General features: G+C 43.7%; 1 protein-coding gene across 7 annotated transcripts in view; it reads left to right on the top strand.

Annotated features, from left to right (window-relative positions):
- The window catches only part of LOC139549400 (protein FAM131A-like), a 36,639-nt gene extending 15,061 nt beyond the window's left edge, over window positions 1–21,578 (top strand). For all 7 annotated transcript variants that reach the window (XM_071359873.1, XM_071359876.1, XM_071359877.1 and 4 more), the window contains 2 exons: window positions 7,931–8,062; window positions 8,873–21,578. In XM_071359873.1, coding sequence (XP_071215974.1) covers window positions 7,931–8,062; window positions 8,873–9,483 — 743 coding nt within the window. In that variant the 3' untranslated portion in view covers window positions 9,484–21,578. The remainder of the gene's footprint in view (window positions 1–7,930; window positions 8,063–8,872) is intronic.
- Window positions 21,579–22,899: the final 1,321 nt, after the last annotated feature.

The following is a 22,899-nucleotide window of genomic DNA, read 5'->3' as shown; positions in this document are numbered from 1 at the left end:
TCATCTGAGGGCATAACGGGATTTCTTATACAGTGGGGCAAAAAAGTATTTAGTCAGCCACCAATTGTTCAAGTTCTCCCACTTAAGAAGATGAGAGAGGCCTGTAATTTTCATCATAGGTACACTTCAACTATGACAGACAAAATGAGAAAAGAAATCCAGAAAATCACATTGTAGTATTGTTTATGAATTTATTTGCAAAATATGGTGGAAAATATGTATTTGGTCACCGACAAACAAGCAAGATTTCTGGCTCTCACAGACCTGTAACTTCTTCTTTAAGAGGCTCCTCTGTCCTCCACTCGTTACCTGTATTAATGGCACCTGTTTGAACTTGTTATCAGTATAAAAGACACCTGTCCACAACCTCAAACAGTCACACTCCAAACTCCACTATGGCCAAGACCAAAGAGCTGTCAAAGGACACCAGAAACAAAATTGTAGACCTGCACTGATCTTAACTGACTTGCCTAGTTAAATAAAGGTTTGTTGTGTCTTTGGCGTAATTAAACCGAAGACTTATTTTTATCAAATAAATTCTCTGTAATTATTATTACGTGATTAAACTAACTTAATCATGTAAATGTAATTAACTAGGAAGTCGGGGCACCAAGGAAAATATTCGGATTACAAAGTTATAATTTTCCTAATATTTTAATATCTGATCAATTAGTCTTCTAATTAATTAATTATTCTTTACCTCATGTTAGTCTCATTCCAAACGTCGTAAATTGTTGGTTATCTGCACGAACCCAATCTTCACTATGAGTCATCCATACATCAATTGTCTCAATCATTTATTTATTAACTAACTAAATAATCACAGAAATGCACACACTAACAAACAAGTAGATATGGTCACAAGGAAATGATAGGGGAATGTGCCCTAGTGGACTAAACCGGCATGGCAGATTGGTAGACAAAGGGACTGAGAAGGGCGCGAAAGATAAAACAAACACACTACAAAGTTGATAATTATAACAATTGAAATGCTAATCCTTTGCACATGAACGCTCACTTTTTCGGGAATAATTGCAATCAATATATATATTTACGCTCAGTGTGTCGTCGTGATCTCTGTTGGAAAGTTTGTTTCTGTTGGAGAGTTTGTCCGCCCTCTCTCTCTCTGCCGTGGTTAGAATGGATAGTTCAGAGTAACATTCAGCAATGTTGTTATAGAATAGATGTTTCGGCGGTTGTCAGTCCTCGCATTCACGGGTACATAATTTCTAGCTGCAGACTAGTAATTAGTATCGAAGAGTAGCTCTTATTCTGTCGGTATCGATAGTCTCAGAGTTTAACCACGTGGTATGGTTAAGAATTCTGCAATCTACTCAAACCTTAGCCCTCTCGGTTATCGAGGTAAGCTGATCTGAAGATAAATTCCCAAGGTGGGGGTTATATTCGGAAGAGCAGAAAAAGTCTGTCTCATGACGCCAGATCAATGTCTGTGCTCATGGGGCGGGCCAATGACTTAGTTAACTTTAAAGGGAATTGGGTTCCCTTTCATTAAACAGTTTAAAATCACATTACATAAATTCACAAATAGTTTCATCTTTACTTATTCATGTTATACAACAATTAGATGCAAGCCTCATAACTGACTGTATTGGCTGTATTGTCTCTCATGAGTTTCACAAACATTAAATGAAATGGACCGGTCGTAGCTGGATTCTTCCCCGACCGTATACACCTTCTCCAAAACATGTACATTGTTCAATTCTCAAGTTCTATGCTGGAGAAGAGGTTCCTTTGTTCTCCTGTGAAAACTCACTTTCTCTTATACTCTGGCCATGAGGAGAGAACTCCTCAAGGAATTTATGACCTGCCTAACAGAGCCTGTTGGTAGGAGGTGAGAGAGAGAGGGGGATGGTGCAGAGAGAGGGGGATGGTACTCGCTATCCCCAAAGAGGGCAACGTCATGACATTCCCCCCCTAGTGGTTTGGATCTTGTTTATCCTGCATGTTACAAATCAACATAAAATATAATGACCATGTGATGTCCTGTTTGTAGATCCTCGTTGCAGTCCCTTCTGGTGGTTGAACTTGGTAGGCTCTCTGAAAGCAGAGCAGTCCACCACAAGGATGGGCAGTTGATGTCCGGTTGGTGATCGCCGTTGCGGTCCCCTCTAGTGGTTTATCTTGGTATGTTCCCTGGAAGCTGCAAAGTACCACAGGAAGGGCCAGGGGATGTCCTGGTTGGTGATCGCCGTTGCGGTCCCCCCCTCTGGTGGTTTACCTTGGTAGGCTCTCTGACAGCAGGGCATGCCGCCACAAGGATGGGCAGTGGGTGTCCGGATTTGGGATCGCCGTTCCAGACTCGTCGTCTGATCGTCGTCCAGACTGGAAGATCTGGGCAGTAACTTAGGCAGATGTTAACAACGCACACACACACTCATGAAATATATATAATTACATTCGAAGATATAGAAAATATAGTTCTCACACAAAAATCCTCTAATTGGACTATTCTATACACGTCCAATATTCTGCCAAAATGACTATCATGGCATTGTCTCTAATGCCATATCTAGGGTTATCCTACTTGGTGTGTTGCTTAGGCACTATCCTAAGTTGATAACTATATGACAAGTCTACAGCTGAAAGGCACTAGTTTTGGGCAGTCCACAGGGTGACCTATGGACTTCTGGGAAGAAAACTGGTGAGTGCTGTAGAGTCAAAGGCCTCAAAGTAAATGTTCAACTTTACTAAGGCTGGTATTTTGCTTGGACCCTTAAGTGATCCTAGCATAAATCCTAATTGGGTGTTCCGTTGTGCAGGTGCGTTTATGCTTACACAAGCGCGCATGTCAAGGGAAGAAAACCAAGTATCCTGGCAGATTACAACTTGTTCAGAATGAGTCTGACGTAGTCAGGTAATTTTCAGGTCAATGCCTGGAGGTCAGTCAGAATTGGTGTCGAGGGAGTCTGTAGTGGTTTTACTCCAAGTCACTGTGTCTTCCACTATTGTAGTGGCGATAGGTATGAAGAAGTCTATTTCATAGCTATGCTATCCACGGAGAAGCTAACCTTACGACGGAAGTACTCTTTACGTATTGGACCAGTCGTACGTGGTGTGATCATGGTTCATGACTTCTAATAATTTTCTTCCTGAATGGAGGATTCTATTTATTAGTGGCCTGTGTGTTAACCATTGGAAGAGTGCACTGGAGATTCCCTTCCCCGTGTTGCACTCTGAGTGACTCCTAACTACTATGTCGCTGTTGTCAAGGGTAATTTGATTGGTTAGATCTCTAACCTTCTTACTGATTGTAGCTGGACTGACTGTTGCTGGTATTGGTACTGGTACTCAAGGGGACCAGTTATCTTACCGAATTGTTCTGAAATATTATTCTACCGGAACACATGATTGGAGCATTTTACTAGTTGTATTGTTGTTGAACCTACACATGGCAAGGAATGATTATTGTTGCCATTTGTTTTGGAGGTGGACAAGTCCACTGGACTTCCTTTACGACCAGTGTGGTACACCTCAGTACTATCTTAGATGTGTTCTAAGATAATCCCCGTCTAGGGGCCTGTCTGCTCCTCACTGTTCTCATAGGGGAGTTTACAACTAGATTTTATTTATGCTCTGGCGGCCTCGTACGGTGTTGTCCGTAGTCTCGACCCCCCCACCGGCCTCGATGAGGCTCATCATGGGTCTGGGCTACTATTCCCCCCATTTGTGTCTCGGGACCCCCCACCAGCGGGTGGTGTTGGTACCCGAGGCGCAAACGAAAAGGTCGGACCCTATGTACGAGTTGTCAGTGGCCACGTTGTTACGAGAATGGCTGAATCCTTTCAAACAAATCTCCTGGGGTTTGTGCTTCAAAACGCTCAGTGGCAGTAGAGGCCTGTCAATCACCACGCGTACACGTGTGGCAACCTCTTCAGTACCTGCGAACTGAGACGAGGATATCGGTCTGTGATATCGCAAAGTGTTTCACCAGTGGGAGTCATCGGGTCAGTTGCTGGACTGACGCCATTAGTGTCATTGTAAGGGGTGACAGTCCCCCACAAAGCGGAAGGTTTATCATCGGAAGCAGAGTATACTCTGCGCATCAATGTTTTTCTTGCTGAGATGGCCGCAGTACTTGCGGAAGTGTCCGAAGGGCAAGGGAAGTTCATCTCAACTACCGTATTGCACGACTGCAAGGAGGAGGGAGTTGCTTATTCACAGAGACAGCTGGCTCGAAATCATGAAAAGAATGGTCAATCAGGTTGGCTGATGGAATGTGTCGAGATATCGTAATATCTCCTTGGATCGAATTCTGCACCAAGAGGTTTCTAAACGTCTTTTTCCCAAGGGGTGCTTTCGACAGATACCCCTCGTGAATGACTGCGTTGCAGCTAGCGTTAGGGGAAGACAGTGTGGTCAGTGGAGAAGGCACTGTGGCCTGTGACCATACCTGGTTGGTTTTCCAATCCATCAATGGGAGTAACCGATCCATAAAGTCTGCTCCAAGTAGCAGGGGTACAGTTTCGAGGCTGGTAACATACACAGGGTGAATGACCAATACGTCCTGGAAGTGTAGTTTCAGCATGACTCTCAATGTGAGAGGCGAGGTAGTCTGAGTGACCCCTCGAAGTGTAGTTTCGCATTGTTCCACTTTTAACCAACGTTTAGTTGGCTTCAAAGCCCTTTTGAGATCATCGAACAATGTTTGAGAGATGAGTGATATTGTCGGGCTCAAATTGATTAGCGCATGACAAGTTAAGCAGTCCTCCAGGACTGTTTCCAGGTATGGGCGTTTAGATTTGTGTTTAGTGGACATATTCCCCACAAAGTGGAGTGGTCGTTCGCAACGACATGATGTGCCATTTCTGTTCAAGGTAGAAACAGATCGACTTTTCAGATTTTGAGTGAGCTTGGCTTTAACAAAGTGTTTGACCTTTTTCTTCGCAACATTTGTATCAGAGTCTATAGACAAAGCCCGTGGGCTTGTTTCTTGATCAAGCGAGCCCTGGATAGGGTCTCGAATGAGAGCGGGATACATTTTTAACGTCCTTGCTATGGGTGTTAATTCCTGCGGACCTGGTGTCCAGTAATTCCCCGTCTAGACCTAGTGACGTATCTTTTACCCTTTTCTCAAATTGTTCTCGCTTTATTTCTTCACGTAGTGGAACTTCTGGAGAACATCGGTCTATGTTTTGATCGTCCTTCAACCCTTTTTTACCTTTGTGCTCTGACACTTTTTGTGGGTTGGGACAAGGAACGTAGCGAACAGGTCGATTGTAGCGGTAGTCGTTTTGATGGCGACGTACTTTACAGTTATTTCGACCGCGGAGGTTATTGGAATCATGGTTTCGTGGTAGAAACTGTTGTTGTGCGTCATCTCTCAACGCTCCAATACCTGATAATGCACCCTCTAACTGGAGTGAGTGCTCCTGGTCAAACGTCAAAACCGAGTGGTCAGGGCTCTTGAACTTTTGATGCCTCAAAAGCTGTGCTTGCAAGCTCTCTGAGTTGTAAGATCGGCAAGCCAACGTGGGCTGCAGGGCCCAAGTAGGTAATGAAGGTGGGATACATGTTCGACAGAAACATTTATTTGAATGGTAACAGCTCTTCCATTCCTGTTTCAGTGAGTAAGGGCAGGCCAATGACTTAGTTAACTTTAAAGGGAATTGGGTTCCCTTTCATTAAACAGTTTAAAATCTGTTTAAAATCTGTTTTACTGTTGTTTTATTTCTTTACCTACCTATTGTTCACCTAATACCTTTTTTGCACTATTGGTTAGAGCCTGTAAGTAAGCATTTCACTGTTAGGTCTACACCTGTCGTATTCGGCACACGTGACACATTTTATTTTATGTACAAGTGTGTATTAATACACGTGTGAATTGGAAATGTGTTTTTTTGCATATCTCAACTCTCCCTGAGACACCCTCGGAGAGTGGTCATTATCAACTATTAGGGTTAATTGCCTTGTTCAAGGGCACATCAGCAGATTTCTCACCTTGTCTGTGCGAGGATTCAAACTAGTGACCATTCAGTTACTGGCCCAAGGCTCTAACCGCTATGCAACCTGCCACCCCGCTGGGCTACCTGCCACCCCGCTGGGCTACCTGCCGTTTGTGTGACATACAGATCTGAGACATCTCTCTCATTTCTGATTGTATATTTGTGTGACAGACTGTACATACAGTGCCTTGAAAAAGTATTCATCCCCCTTGGTGTTTCTCCTAGTTTGATGCATTACAACCTGTAATTTAAATAGATTTTTATTTGGATCTTATGTAATGGACATACACAAAATAGTCCAAATTAGTGAAGTGAAATGCACAAAATATCTTTAGTACGTGCATATGTATTCACCCCATTTGCTATGAAGCCCCTAAATAAGATCTGGTGCAACCAATTACCTTCAGAAGTCACATAATTAGTTAAAAAAGTGTCACATGGTCTGTCACCTGATCTCAGTAAATATACAGCTGTTCTGAAAGGCCCCAGAGTCTGCAACCCCACTAAGCAAGGACTACCACCAAGCAAGAGGCAGCACGAAGACCAAGGAGCTCTCCAAACAGGTCAGGGACAACGTTGTGGAGAAGTACAGATCAGGGTTGATCACAGAGTACCATTTGAATCCATTATTAAAAAATGAAAAGAATATGGCACCACAACAAACCTGCCAAGAGAGGGCCGCCCACCAGAACTCACGGACCAGGCAAGGAGGGCATTAGTCAGAGAGGCAACAAAGAGACTAAAGATAACCCTGAAGGAGCTGCAAAGCTCCACAGCGGAGATTGGAGTATCTGTCCATAGGACCACTTTAAGCCATACACTCCACAGAGCTGGGCTTTACGGAAGAGTGGCCAGAAAAAAGCCATTGCTTAAAAAAAAATAAGCAAACACGTTTGGTGTTTGCCAAAAGGCATGAAGGCACTCTGGTCAGATGAGACTAAAATTGAGCTTTTTGGCCATCAAGGAAAACGCTATGTCTGGCGCAAACACCTCTTATCACCCCGAGAACACAATCCCCACAGTGAAGCATGGAGGTGGCAGCATCATGCTGTGGGAATGTTTTTCATCGGCATGGACTGGGAAACTGGTCAGAATTGAAGGATGTCGCTAAATACAGGGAAATTCTTGAGGGAAACCTGTTTGTCTTACAGAGATTTGAGACTAGGACAGATGTTCACCTTCCAGCTGGACAATGACCCTAAGCATACTGCTAAAGCAACACTCAAGTGGTTTGAGGGCAAACTTTTAAATGTCTTGAAATGGCCTAGTCAAAGCCCAGACCTCAATCCAATTGAGAATCTGTGGTATGACTTAAAGCTTGCTGTACACCAGCAGAACCCATCCAACTTGGACCTGGAGCAGTTTTGCCTTGAAGAATGGGCAAAAATCCCAGTGGATAGGTGTGCCAAGCTTATAGAGACATACCCCAAGAGACTTACAGCTGTAATTGCTGCAAAAGGTGGCTCTACAAAGTATTGACTTTCGGGGGGTGAATAGTTATGCATGGTCAAGTTTTCATTTTTTTTGTCTTATTTTTTGTTTGTTTCACAAGAAAAAATATTTTGCATCTTCAAAGTGGTAGGCATGTTGTGTAAATCAAATTATACAAACCCCCAACAAATCCATTTTAATTCCAGGTTGTAAGGCAACAAAATAGGAAAAATGCCAAGGGGGGTGAATACTTTTGCAAGCCACTGTACCAGTGTTTTGTAAGTGTGAATTATTTCCAGTGTTTGCATATATATCCAGGTAACATGTCTATATGTTTGTATGACCTATGACCTATCCGGTTTAGAACCTTGATGTGATGTCAGTCTATCAATATACTCTGTCTTCCACAGAAAAGACCTGTCAATCAAAAATAATTTGCCGGCATCATCATGGGCACTCAATAATGGGGCTCGATGTGTATGTGTGTGTGTATTGAATGTTTGTGATATTGACGTCTAACCTATGTGTGTGTCAAGGTGTGGCGGAGCAGTTTGCCATAGCGGAGGCTAAGCTGAGAGCCTGGTCGTCTGTGGATGGAGATGACTCTAATGACGACTCGTATGATGAGGACTTCATTCCCGCCAACGAGCCCACAACACAAAGCACAGGTACTGTACACCTACACACACTATCATAATCAGACCTCCTCCAAAAACTTCTAAAGATACCAACTTTAGAAATTTCTCAACTTCCCAATTTGAGCCAATGCTACCCTATTACAACTGGAGTTTCACTGAAGAGTGCATAGTCCTCCTTTCTCATATCTTCATTTATTCCTACCTTGCTTTTTACCCTCCAGGCCCTGCACATCCTTTCCCCCCAACCCCCCCACCTCTCTCTGTCTCCTCTGTCTGTGTGGTGACGAGGCTGTCTGTAACTCTTATTGTCCCAGTGCCCTACTTTCATCCTCTCACAAAAAAAGTTGGTCCCCGGTGAAATTTGATATCCCTCCTGCAAGTTTAATTAGATTATTTTGCTGCAGACAGTTTGTTGGCTGCGTGCGTGTATATACAGTATGTATGGTTGTGTGTGGGGATGCCAATGCTTTTAGGCTGATTGCTTACTCCACTGCACCAAATATGACTGCTTTGTTTTGCTTGATAATGTCATTTATTTTAATTTAGTATGACATATTTTATTCCGTAACACTACAGTATATGGCTGAAAAGTTGCCCCAAAGGCACAGATCTAAGATCAACTTGAATGGTATAACCTTCACCCTTTCCAGATTTAGCCTAATAAGTTAGTTTCATTAAATAATACATCTGCTATAATTCCATAACAATACATTGCTCTCTCATCAGTAGGGATCATAGTTTTTCCTGACTACGTGACCTGACCTCGTCAGGCATGGTCAGACATTAGCAGGGTCATTCAGTATACTTACTGTCTCTCTTCTCCCCCTTCTCTGTATCCAGAGGTGCCTCCTTACCTGAGGGACATTCTTCAAAGTCAGGTGTGTCAGCACCTGGGTCTGCGGGGGCCGTGCTGTGAGGGGGCAGGAGGAGGAGAGGGGGGAGACAGGCCCTCCCCCACCTCCACAGACACCCTCTGCTCCAGCCTCTACAGCCTGGACGAGCAACACCCCTTACTGCGAGATCTCACCCATCACTGCGGCAACAACCATGGTAACACCGCCGAGCTGGCTGCCAAGATCCTCTCAGCCCTGCAAGGGGGGGAGGAGCTGCTGTTGGCCCGCCTCCAGAGGGTGGGGCAGGGGGTTAGAGGGGGAGGGGACTTCAACAACCTGAGGGGTGGGAGGAGCCGGCCGGGGGGGGAGGAGTCACCTTGCTACTCTGTGACCTACTCCGAGACCTATCTGTCGCCCGGGGAAGACGAAGGTACGCCCTGCAAAGACTATGAGGGCACCGTGGGCCAGGGAGAAGGAGAGCGTGAGGTGTACCCACCTGACTATGCCACCCACAGGAAGGTCTCAGATGTAGCCTCCTCCGGGGTGGTGTCTCTGGACGAGGATGAAGAGGAGGAAAAGGAGGAGGAGGATAGGGAGAGAGAGCAGAGAAACCAATGACTGCCCTGTCATTGATTTTTGTTTCATCAATTGTTCATCCCTCCATCTCTCCGTCCCTCCCATGGCCTCTGACATGTCTAAACCTGTCTGCATGTTTTTTTCATGACTTGAACTCATACTGCAGTGTAACCTCTCTGTCTTGGCGTCATCGCATCATGTCGATCCCCTACCCGCCTGCCCCCTTGACCATTTGATATGTATCAATATATTTTTGTCTTGAGGCGTCCAAACAATCTTTTCTATCAATGTGAAGCAGGAGAGCAGGACTGGCTGTCACAGGCTTCAGTAACAAGCCCAACGATTGGTCTGTGGTTTCAGTAAGAAGCCCACAGATTGGCCAGTGGGGTTCAGTGCTCCAGCCACCCACAACAAGAAAGCGAGTGACTGCTAAAAAATAAAAGGGACACAACTGACAGGAAAAAGACTGAACCTTAAAACTCTGAAATATCTCTGCATGTGTTTGCAAGTGCTGAACTGAACTTGTGTGCTGACCTGGTCTTGAGCACGTCGGTTTTGTAGTTTGGGCTGTTCTGTATAACCCCTCCCTTCCTCTGCCCCCAACCAGATACAGTATATCCCATTGGTGGACAGGTTCCACTGCATCCTGAAACCTGAAGCCCTTCCTCTCCTTTGCAAGAGATGTTGGGTGCGTTCCTCTGCCCAAGCGTTGCTGACGCATGCCAGATCTTACAATGCCTGGATAGGTATTTTACGTATCAGCTAACCACATATGATATACCAATCTGGTGCCCGACGGCACAGTCGCTGACGTGGCACGCAACCATTGGATGATGCATGCAATGTCTGAGAAGGGGAGCGCTACCCCCTAGCATCCTTCTGGGCATGGCTTGCTGAGTATGCCAAACTACCGTATGTAACCTGTCACCAACAGTTATGAGCAAATGCTGGAATGTCTTAAAAGTGACAGGAAATATGTATTTTAAAAACAAAAAAACATTTGTCACAAATGATTATGACAGAAATGATATGCTTTTATTGTACTAGTTTTCTATCATTCAACATGTTGTTATTATAATTATTCTGAATATCATTATGACTAACCGTCATAATGACATACTATAGCTACCAGATTTTGTTTTTGGTTCTATGGTTTCCTAAATGGAATTCTTAATACCAATGGTTCTCTTAAAAAACTACGAAGACAAAAACACAAATAGAATGTTCCAGAAGTGACCCTTTGATGAAAGAGATACTGTTTGGTGGAGAAATTGTTGTACAAAGACAGGAACCTAGTTTCAGTGAGAAGGTGTTGAGTTGCATTGGAGATTTTCTATATTTTTGTATGCGTTGTCTTGCTTTAATCTTTGCCTATGCGGCGTGCCAGTGTATGTGGTTTTTGCACGAAGCTAACGTGGCTGTAGATTTCTCCTTTCTTTGTTATCACTGTGTGATATAGTATACCGGGAAAAAAATACAAATATGAACAAAAAAAGGTTTATTTAATTTTGAAAGAGGATACTGTGATACGGTTTGTTATTGTCATGATCCTCAATGGAAAAGTTTCCTTTTCTTTGTAATTATTTCGGACTTCTTTCTTTCCTGTTCATAGCTGCTCCTAAAGCAACATTCAAAGTTAATTCTCTTTCCATTCTTTTTCAAAGGATGTCAGGAAAAGGGCATTTTTTGTAAATATATCGAAATCATTCCATTGGCATGGTGATCTGAGGAACCTTAAATTGGTTCGGTCAGAGGGACTGTCACTCATACAACTCAGGAAGTCCCATTGGTTCAGAGCGTCAGTATATCCCGCCCATAAACAGCGAGCCACTGCTCATTCATCCTCTTTCTCAGCGAGTGTGTGTGTGTGTGTGTGTGTGTGTGTGTGTGTGTGTGTGTGTGTGTGTGTGTGTGTGTGTGTGTGTGTGTGTGTGTGTGTGTGTGTGTGTGTGTGTGTGTGTGTGTGTGTGTGTGTGTGTGTGTGTGTGGAAATGTATTCACGATTAAAGCACAGAATTAGTGCTCAGCTCAACCCTTCACTGATTGTTCATGAAAGCCCTAGTGTGTGTGTGCATGGTAAAATATTACACAGTCAACTAGCTTGCATTTGTGCGTCCGCTCCAAAAACCCCTAATGCAACGATTCCCTTTAAACAGTGTTTTAGTATAGCAATGTTCTGACTGAAGGTAAAAGGCTTGGCCTACATGATGCTTTTGGAAAGGACATCAACAGACCAATCACCGTTCTCCCTTTTTGGAAACTAAAAATGTGTTTTAGACTTTCTGCCAGAGAGATGATTAAAAGTAGAGGTGGTGTCATACATTTTAGCAACATGATTTGAAATGAAACAACTGAATTATTTGATGATGACACTAACAATTGGTGGATTGAAAGAGTCTGAGACACAAATTCAACTCAGGGGAAACCATTACGGCTGTGCCTTCATTTATAACCTTTGACCTCTGATTGGTCATACGGTCAGGTCAGTTCCATTCATTCTGTCCAATGACAAATGCTAACCCACCATTGAGCCAGAGCCATAGATCCACTTGACATCCACAACATGCGGACATTTACATTGTGGTTCTACACAGAACTATTGACAATATGTAGAAAGACACTTTGACAGCTGGGTGTTTTTTCTAGAATGCATCTTGTAATGCTTTCTGTTTCTAATGCAGTGTACTGTGCATCCATTTATCATGGTTGATGAGACTGTTTGGAGTACCAGTTTCTTACTTAGTGCTCTGCTCACTGTTCTTTTAAGTTCATCGAGTTACTAATGTTTGTCTTTCTGCCTTTATTACAGCTGTACGAAGTTGCTCATATGGTATTGGACCTCCTCTTTGACAAGGTCAAGGGTTAAAAGTCAAACTAGAGTTGTGTAAGGTTAGATCCTGTTACATCTGTTTCCAGCTTGTCCTGGTGTTTAGATGATTGGAGGGTTTGAGTATTGTCTAGTTGGAGGGACACTGTGTCACTGTCCTTTCACTGACATTACAGAGAGGGGATGTTTGCGTCTGGGACAAGGTTGTGATTTTGTCCTGATGCAATGACGTGTGTTGCATTGTTCTCTGTCCCCCTCCCAGTCTGGCTGCACGGCACACTCACTGAAAGTGTTCCCCTGGTGGTGTGTGACTGGCACCTTGGTTCCGGGCATTTCGTTCACACACAGCTGTCACATACACTCTCCCTCTGTCTCCATCTGTCTCATTTTCTCTCCCCTTCCTCGTCCCCTTCTCCTTTCTGTCTCTGTCCCTTTGTCTTCCGCATCTCCTGTGTCCCACTTTCACCCTCAGTCTGTTTCCATCTCCTTCTGTCCCTTCTTCTCTCTCTCCCTCCCTTCCTCCCTCCCCCTATCCTTATTCACAGGAGCCCTCTCTTATGTAACTGGGGGACGGCAGGGCTGAGTGCTACCTTTGCCGACAGGCAATTAGCCAGCGATGATGAAAAACAACTGATGGACACGTAGAGCAATGGGAGATGTATATCTCTCTTTATTTTATCCTCTCCTGCTATGTGTCTCTTTATCGTTCCTGTCTCTCCTTCTGTCCTAATGCGAGTCTTTTGAGGTAAACTGCACCAAAAAGCTGATGGTGGTTGCTGTAAGAGGCGGGTGATGTAACGGGGTGGTGCCACTGTCCTGTGATTGGATGAATGTACTATGATTTATACTGCGTCAGCCAAAGGCGAATGAGCGTCCCATTCCTAGTGTGGCACAGATGGATTTTAAAGGGAGGCATGTGTGTGTGTGCGAGTGTAAAGTGAGAGATTGGCGAGAGTGGCAACATGTTCTGTGGGTGGCCTGTTGCTCTAGGCCAGTACTGACATTGGGCACTTATCACAGACTTTGTGTGTGATAGACATGGCCGGGAGAGCGCCCCTGTCAGACAGTGGCAGTGGCGATACACTACGTTAACATTTCATTCTAAAATCAGGGGTATTAATATGGAGTTGGTCCCCCCTTTGCTGTTATAACGGCCTCCGCTCTTCTGGGAAGGCTTTCCACAAGATGTTGAACATTGCTGCGGGGACTTGCTTCCATTCAGCCACAAGCATTAGTGAGGTCGGGTACTGATGTTGGGCGATTAGGCCTGGCTCGCAGTTGGCGTTCCAATTCCTCCCAAAGGTGTTCGATGGTGTTGAGGTCAGGGCTCAGTCAAGTTCTTCCACACCGATCTCAACAAATCATTTATGTATGGAAACAAGAAAGGGCCTTCCCCAAACTGTTGCACAAAGTTGGAAGCGCAGAATTGTCTAGAATTCCATGGTATGCTGTTGCGTTAAGATTTCATTTCACTGGAAGTAAGGGGCCTAGCCCGAACGATGAAAAACAGCCCCAGACCATTATTGTTCCTCCACCAAACTTTATAGCTGGCACTATGCATTCGGACAGGTACGTTCTCTTGGCATCCGCCAAACACAGACTCGTCTGGCGGACTGCCAGATGGCGAAGCGTGATTCATCACTCCAGAGAACACGTTTCCACTGCTCCAGAGTCCAATGGCGGCGAGCTTTACAACCCACTTCATTAAGCTTCATAGGCAGTTTGGAGCTTGGTAGTGAGTGTTGCAACCAAGCTCTGTGAGCTTGTGTGGCCTACCACTTTGCGGCTGAACCGTTGTTGCTCCTAGACGTTTCCACTTCACAATAACAGCACTTACAGTTGACCGGGGCAGCTCTAGCAGGGCAGAAATTTGACGAATTGACTTGCTGGAAAGGTGGAATCCTATGACGGTGCCACATTGAAAGTCACTGAGCTCTTTAGTACAGGCCATTTCACCGCCACTGTTTGTCTATGGAGATTGCATGGCTGTGTGGTCGATTTTATTCACCTGTCAGCAACGGGTGTGGCTGAAATAGCAGAATCCACTCATTTGAAGGGGTTTCCACATACTATAGAATATGAATATTCAGCCTGTAGTCACCCAATTGCCCTCACCACCCCACACCCACAGGGTTAACATCTAGACACAACAGGCTTGTTTAACATCTAGATGTTCAACAGTGGGCCTGGAGTATCTAGATGTTAAACAAGCCTGTTGTGTCTAGATGTTAACCCTGTGGGTGTGGGGTGGTGAGGGCAATGTGAGGGCAATGTGGGGTGGTGAGGGCAACTAGATACTGGAGTATCTAGATGTTAAACAAGCCTGTTGTGTCTAGATGTTAACCCTGTGGGTGTGGGGTGGTGAGGGCAATGTGAGGGCAATGTGGGGTGGTGAGGGCAACTAGATACTGGAGTATCTAGATGTTAAACAAGCCTGTTGTGTCTAGATGTTAACACTGTGCGTGTGGGGTGGTGAGGGCAATGTGAGGGCAATGTGGGGTGGTGAGGGCAACTAGATACTCCAGGCCCTCTGTTGAACATCTAGATACTACTGGCCCTCTGTTGAACATCTAGATACGACTGGCCCTCTGTTGAACATCTAGATACTACTGGCCCTCTGTTGAACATCTAGATACTACTGGCCCTCTGTTGAACATCTAGATACTACTGGCCCTCTGTTGAACATCTAGATACTCCAGGCCCTCTGTTGAACATCTAGATACTCCAGGCCTTCTGTTGAACATCTAGATACTCCAGGCCCTCTGTTGAACATCTAGATACTCCAGGTCCTCTGTTGAACATCTAGATACTACTGGCCCTCTGTTGAACATCTAGATACCACTGGCCCTCTGTTGAACATCTAGATACTTCTGGCCCTCTGTCGAACATCTAGATACTACTGGCCCTCTGTTGAACATCTAGATACTACTGGCCCTCTGTTGAACATCTAGATACTACTGGCCCTCTGTTGAACATCTAGATACTCCAGGCCTTCTGTTGAACATCTAGATACTACTGGCCCTCTGTTGAACATCTAGATACTACTGGCCCTCTGTTGAACATCTAGATACTACTGGCCCTCTGTTGAACATCTAGATACTACTGGCCCTCTGTTGAACATCTAGATACTCCAGGCCTTCTGTTGAACATCTAGATACTACTGGCCCTCTGTTGAACATCTAGATACTACTGGCCCTCTGTTGAACATCTAGATACTACTGGCCCTCTGTTGAACATCTAGATACTCCAGGCCTTCTGTTGAACATCTAGATACTACTGGCCCTCTGTTGAACATCTAGACACTACAGGCCTTCTGTTGAACATCTAGACACTACTGGCCTTCTGTTTAACATCTAGATACTACTGGCCCTCTGTTGAACATCTAGATACTACTGGCCCTCTGTTGAACATCTAGACACTACAGGCCTTCTGTTGAACATCTAGATACTCCAGGCCCTCTGTTGAACATCTAGATACTACTGGCCCTCTGTTGAACATCTAGACACTACAGGCCTTCTGTTGAACATCTAGACACTACAGGCCTTCTGTTGAACATCTAGATACTACTGGCCCTCTGTTGAACATCTAGATACTACTGGCCCTCTGTTGAACATCTAGACACTCCAGGCCTTCTGTTTAACATCTAGATACTACTGGCCCTCTGTTGAACATCTAGACACTACAGGCCTTCTGTTGAACATCTAGATACTACTGGCCTTCTGTTTAACATCTAGATACTACTGGCCCTCTGTTGAACATCTAGATACTACTGGCCCTCTGTTGAACATCTAGATACTACTGGCCCTCTGTTGAACATCTAGACACTACAGGCCTTCTGTTTAACATCTAGATACTCCAGGCCCTCTGTTGAACATCTAGATACTACTGGCCCTCTGTTGAACATCTAGATACTACTGGCCCTCTGTTGAACATCTAGACACTACAGGCCTTCTGTTTAACATCTAGATACTACTGGCCCTCTGTTTAACATCTAGATACTACTGGCCCTCTGTTGAACATCTAGATACTACTGGCCCTCTGTTGAACATCTAGATACTCCAGGCCTTCTGTTTAACATCTAGATACTACTGGCCCTCTGTTGAACATCTAGATACTACTGGCCCTCTGTTGAACATCTAGATACTCCAGGCCTTCTGTTGAACATCTAGATACTACTGGCCCTCTGTTGAACATCTAGATACTACTGGCCCTCTGTTGAACATCTAGATACTACTGGCCCTCTGTTGAACATCTAGACACTACAGGCCTTCTGTTGAACATCTAGATACTCCAGGCCTTCTGTTGAACATCTAGATACTACTGGCCCTCTGTTGAACATCTAGATACTACTGGCCCTCTGTTGAACATCTAGACACTACAGGCCTTCTGTTGAACATCTAGATACTACTGGCCCTCTGTTGAACATCTAGATACTACTGGCCCTCTGTTGAACATCTAGACACTACAGGCCTTCTGTTGAACATCTAGACACTACTGGCCTTCTGTTTAACATCTAGATACTCCAGGCCCTCTGTTGAACATCTAGATACTACTGGCCCTCTGTTGAACATCTAGATACTCCAGGCCTTCTGTTGAACATCTAGATACTCCAGGCCTTCTGTTGAACATCTAGACACTACTGGCCCTCTGTTGAACATCTAGATACTACTGGCCCTCTGTTGAACATCTAGATACTCCAGGCCTTCTGTTGAACATCTAGATACTACTGGCCTTCTGTTTAACATCTAGATACTACTGGCCCTCTGTTGAACATCTAGATACTACTGGCCCTCTGTTGAACATCTAGATACTCCAGGCCTTCTGTTGAACATCTAGATACTCCAGGCCCTCTGTTGAACATCTAGATACTACTGGCCCTCTGTTGAACATCTAGACACTACAGGCCTTCTGTTGAACATCTAGACACTACTGGCCTTCTGTTTAACATCTAGATACTACTGGCCCTCTGTTGAACATCTAGATACTACTGGCCCTCTGTTGAACATCTAGATACTACTGGCCCTCTGTTGAACATCTAGACACTACAGGCCTTCTGTTTAACATCTAGATACTACTGTCCCTCTGTTGAACATCTAGATACTACTGGCCCTCTGTTTAACATCTAGATACTACTGGCCCTCTGTTGAACATCTAGACACTACAGGCCTTCTGTTGAACATCTAGATACTACTGGCCTTCTGTTGAACATCTAGACACTACAGGCCTTCTGTTTAACATCTAGACACTACAGGCCTTCTGTTGAACATCTAGACACTACAGGCCTTCTGTTTAACATCTAGACACTACTGGCCCTCTGTTGAACATCTAGACACTACAGGCCTTCTGTTTAACATCTAGACACTACTGGCCCTCTGTTGAACATCTAGACACTACAGGCCTTCTGTTTAACATCTAGATACTACTGGCCCTCTGTTGAACATCTAGATACTCCAGGTCCTCTGTTGAACATCTAGATACTACTGGCCCTCTGTTGAACATCTAGATACCACTGGCCCTCTGTTGAACATCTAGATACTTCTGGCCCTCTGTTGAACATCTAGATACTACTGGCCCTCTGTTGAACATCTAGATACTACTGGCCCTCTGTTGAACATCTAGATACTACTGGCCCTCTGTTGAACATCTAGATACTACAGGCCTTCTGTTGAACATCTAGATACTACTGGCCCTCTGTTGAACATCTAGACACTACAGGCCTTCTGTTGAACATCTAGACACTACAGGCCTTCTGTTTAACATCTAGATACTACTGGCCCTCTGTTGAACATCTAGACACTACTGGCCCTGCATACAGAACTAGGCGGCAACAGCAGTCTGCTGTAAACGTCTCATTGGAGAGCTAGAGTGTAATCTTCACAGATTAGAGAGTAGAGCTGGGAGTGGAGAGTTGGGCTGTGTTTAACCCACATTAGCCTCTGCCGCCACAGCAGTGCTTAATTAAAACGACCCACAATTCCCTGTGCACTGGGCGGTGAGGTGACACCAAGGTAATGTCGTGGCTCCGGTGCACACATACACGCACATCTAAACACGCACACAGACACATAGACGCACATTAAAACACACTTGCATACACACACACTTCGCTGTAATTCCCTTAATTGTGAATGCAACTGGTATACAGAGCCTATGAAGGAAATGCAACAGCTTTATATGTAAAAAGATGCAATATACCAAGAGCACTTAGTCTCCCACTGTTCGCCAGAAGCAAGCTAACCATGAAACAAAGTCTACAACTATAAGAGCCAGAGTGAAAGTACCATGTCACCTCTTCCTGTCGCTCCTCTTACTGATAACTGTGAAACTTCACCTCTATCATTACACACACACACACACACACACACCTCTAATCCCTCAGAGATGTAATCTTTTTTCACCATTCTCTCATTTCCTTTCCTCTCATTGCCTTTCCTCTAATTTCCTTTCCTGTCATTTATTTTCCTCTCATTTATTTTCCTCTCATTTGCGTTCCTCTCATTTATTTATTTTCTGTTGTTCTTTTGGCTGAATGTACTACTTTGAATATTGCCACTTGATAAAAAAAAGACCTGGCCTTTGTTTGCTGCACCTGACATAATTTGAAGTTCTTAATAAAATATCCTTAATGTTCTTTGCAAAAAAAAATATCCTGACTTGGTATGATTGTCCTGGCTCGATGGAAGGGAATTAAAGAAAAAATAAATAAGTCGTAGAGTTTGTGGAAAGCACTTAACAATCACATAGGATTCCAAGAAGCTGCTGAATGTATTTGATTTGATAATGTACTTTTCCATTAACTCAGCTCAATACACATCATTATAGAACAATTTACAGTCTCTGGAACAACCTTTACACCTCTGAAAAGGACAGAACTCACTCACCTCACCCCTGTAACACACACATAGACAATGCTATTTTGTTATCATAAAGTACCACTGACTGCCTGCCATTTTCTTGTGGGGAATGGTGTAAACAAATAATTTCTCTCCCTGAGAGAAAGAAAGGGCCATTCCCTATAGGAAAAAACAGTTCTCTCAATCATTATAAACTGGGTGGTTCGAGCCCTGAATGCTGATTGGCTGACAGCTGTGGTATATCAGACCGTATACTACGGGTATGACAAAACATGTATTTTTACTGCTCTAATTACATTGGTAACCAGTTTATAAAAGCAATAAGGAACCTCTGGGGTTTGTGATATATGGCCAATATACCACGGCTAAGGGCTGTTCTTAAGCACGACGCAACGCGGACACAGCCCTTAGCCGTGGTATATTGGCCATATACCACACTCACTCGGGCCTTAGTGCTTAAATAGAACATACCATAATAGAAAAGATATTGGCACAATGTAAAAAGCCAACTAAGGTGCACAGCGCCTTGCAAAAGTATTCATCCCACTTGTCTTTTTTCCTATTTTGTTGCATCAGAACCTGTAATTTAAATAGATTTTTATTTGGATTTCATGTAATGGACATACACAAAATAGTCCAAATTGGGGAAGTGAAATTTAAAAAATAACTTGTTTCAATAAAATAAAATAAATAAATAAATGGAAAAGTGGTGCATGCATATGTATTCACCCCCTTTGCTATGAAGCCCCTAAATAAGATATGGTGCAACCAATTACCCTCAGAAGTCACAAAATTAATTAGATTGCACACAGGTGTACTTTAAGTGTCACATAATCTCAGTATATATACAGCTGTTCTGAAAGGCCCCAGAGTCTGCAACACCCCTAAGCAAGGGCTACCACCAAGCAAGAGGCACCACGAAGACCAAGGAGCTCTCCAAACAGGTCAGGGACAACGTTGTGGAGAAGTACAGATCAGGGTTGGGTTATAAAAAAAATATCAGAAACTTTGAACATCCCATGGAGTACCATTTAAATCCATTATTAAATTTTTTGGGGGGAGGGCACCACAACAAACCTGCCAAGAGAGGGCCGCCCACCAAAACTCACGGACCAGGCAAGGATGGAATTAATCAGAGAGGCAACAAAGAGCCAAAGGATAACCCTGAAGGAGCTGCAAAGCTCCACAGTGGAGATTGGAGTATCTGTTCATAGGACCACTTTAAGCCGTACTCTCCACAGAGCTGGGCTTTTCGGAAAGTGGCCAGAAAAAAGCCATTGTAAAAAATAATAATACGCAAACACGTTTGGTTTTCGCTAAAAGGCATGTGGGAGACTCCCCAAACATATGGAAGAAGGTACTCTGGTCAGATGAGACTAAACTTGAGCTTTTTGGCCATCAAGAAAAGCGCCATGTCTGGCGCAAACACCTCTCATCACCCCAAGAACACAATCCCCACAGTGAAGCATGGTGGTGGCAGCATCAATCTGTGGGGATGTTTTTCATCGGCAGGGACTGGGAAGCTGGTCAGAATTGATGGAATGATGGATGGCGCTAAATACAAGGAAATTCTTTCAGTCTTACAGAGATTTGAGACTAGGACAGATGTTCACCTTCCAGCAGGACAATGACCCTAAGCATACTGCTAAAGCAACACTCAAGTGGTTTGAGGGCAAACTTTTAAATGTCTTGAAATGGCCTAGTCAAAGCCCAGACCTCAATCCAATTGAGAATCTGTGGTATGACTTAAAGATTGCTGTACACCAGCAGAACCCATCCAACTTGGACCTGGAGCAGTTTTGCCTTGAAGAATGGGCAAAAATCCCAGTGGATAGATGTGCCAAGCTTATAGAGACATACCCCAAGAGACTTGCAGCTGTAATTGGTGCAAAAGGTGGTTCTAAAAAGTATTGACTTTGGGGGGGGGGGGGGTGAATAGTTATGCACGCTCAAGTTTTCTGTTTCTTTTGTCTTATTTCTTGTTTGTTTCACAATAAAAATGTTTTGCATCTTCAAAGTGGTAGGCATGTTGTGTAAATCAAATGATACAAACCCCCTACAAATCCATTTTAAATCCAGGTTGTAAGGCAACAAAATAGGAAAAATGCCAAGGGGGGTGAATACTTTCACAAGCCACTGTATATCTCCAGGGAAAAGTCTGACTTGGACATGAGAGAATATCGTCTTTGAAAAGTTTTCATTTTCTAACACAGTCATAAAAATGGTAAAACATCTGGCTGCAGATGACAATCATGTAACTCTCTTCGTATGGGTATTGTATTGTGAATGTTAACAGTCATAGTATGTGCTATAATACTGACTTGTTTTTATAACCATTGTATAGAATGATTTAATGAATAATCGACATGATTCACAGAACATTTCTCCAAATGTAGTCCCAGCTGGAAAGGGAGCAGATACTAATGTAACAGTTAATAAACAAGTCAACAGCTTTATACTGGCATAACGTGCTGGCATAAAATACTTAAATAAAGTACTGGCATAACGTGCTGGCATAAAATACTTAAATAAAGTACTGGCATAACGTGCTGGCATAAAATACTTAAATAAAGTACTGGCATAACGTACTTGCATAAAATACTTAAATAAAGTACTGGCATAACGTGCTGGCATAAAATACTTAAATAAAGTACTGGCATAACGTACTTGCATAAAATACTTAAATAAAGTACTGGCATAACGTGCTGGCATAAAGTACTGGCATAACGTACTTGCATAATGTACTGGCATAACATGCTGGCATAGTACTGGCATAACGTTCTAGCATAACATGCTGGCATAAAGTACTGGCATAATGTACTGGCATAAAGTACTGGCATAACATGCTGGGGTAAAGTACTGGAGTTACATGCTGGCATAAAGTACTGGCATAACGTACTAGCATAACATGCTGGCATAAAGTACTGGCATAACGTACTGGCATAAAGTACTGGCATAACATGCTGGGGTAAAGTACTGGAGTTACATGCTGGCATAAAGTGCTGGCATAAAGTACTGGCATAAAGTTCTGTCATAAAGTTCTGGCATAACATGCTGGCATAAAGTACTGACGTAAAGTACTGGCATAACGTACTGGCGTAAAGTACTGGCATAAAGTACTGGCATAACGTACTGGCATAACATACTGGCATAACGTGCTGGCATAAAGTACTGGCATAACATACTTGCATAAAGTACTGGCATAAAGTACTTGCATAATGTGCTGGCATAAAGTACTAGCATAAAGTACTGGCGTAACATGCTTGCATAAAGTACTGGCATAAAGTGCTGCCATAAAGTACTGGCATAAAGTTCTGGCATAAAGTTCTGGCATAACATGCTGGCATAAAGTACTGACGTAAAGTACTGGCATAATGTACTGGCGTAAAGTACTGGCATAAAGTACTGGCATAACGTACTGGCATAACATACTGGCATAACGTGCTGGCATAAAGTACTGGCATAACATACTTGCATAAAGTACTTGCATAATGTGCTGGCATAAAGTACTAGCGTAAAGTACTGGCGTAACATGCTTGCATAAAGTACTGGCATAACATACTTGCATAAAGTACTGGCATAAACTTCTGGCATAAAGTACTGGCATAACATGCTGGCATAAAGTACTGGCATAAACTTCTGGCATAAAGTACTGGCATAACATGCTGACGTAAAGTACTGGCGTAAAGTACTGGCATAACGTACTGGAATAAAGTAAAGTACTGGCATAAAGTAACGTGCTGCCATAAAGTACTGACATAATGTTCTGTCATAAAG

Source organism: Salvelinus alpinus, chromosome 22 (genome assembly GCF_045679555.1).
Source record: "Salvelinus alpinus chromosome 22, SLU_Salpinus.1, whole genome shotgun sequence".
NCBI lineage: Eukaryota > Metazoa > Chordata > Actinopteri > Salmoniformes > Salmonidae > Salvelinus > Salvelinus alpinus.
Note: the sequence above shows the minus strand (reverse complement) of the source record. Positions and strands in the feature narration are given on the sequence as shown.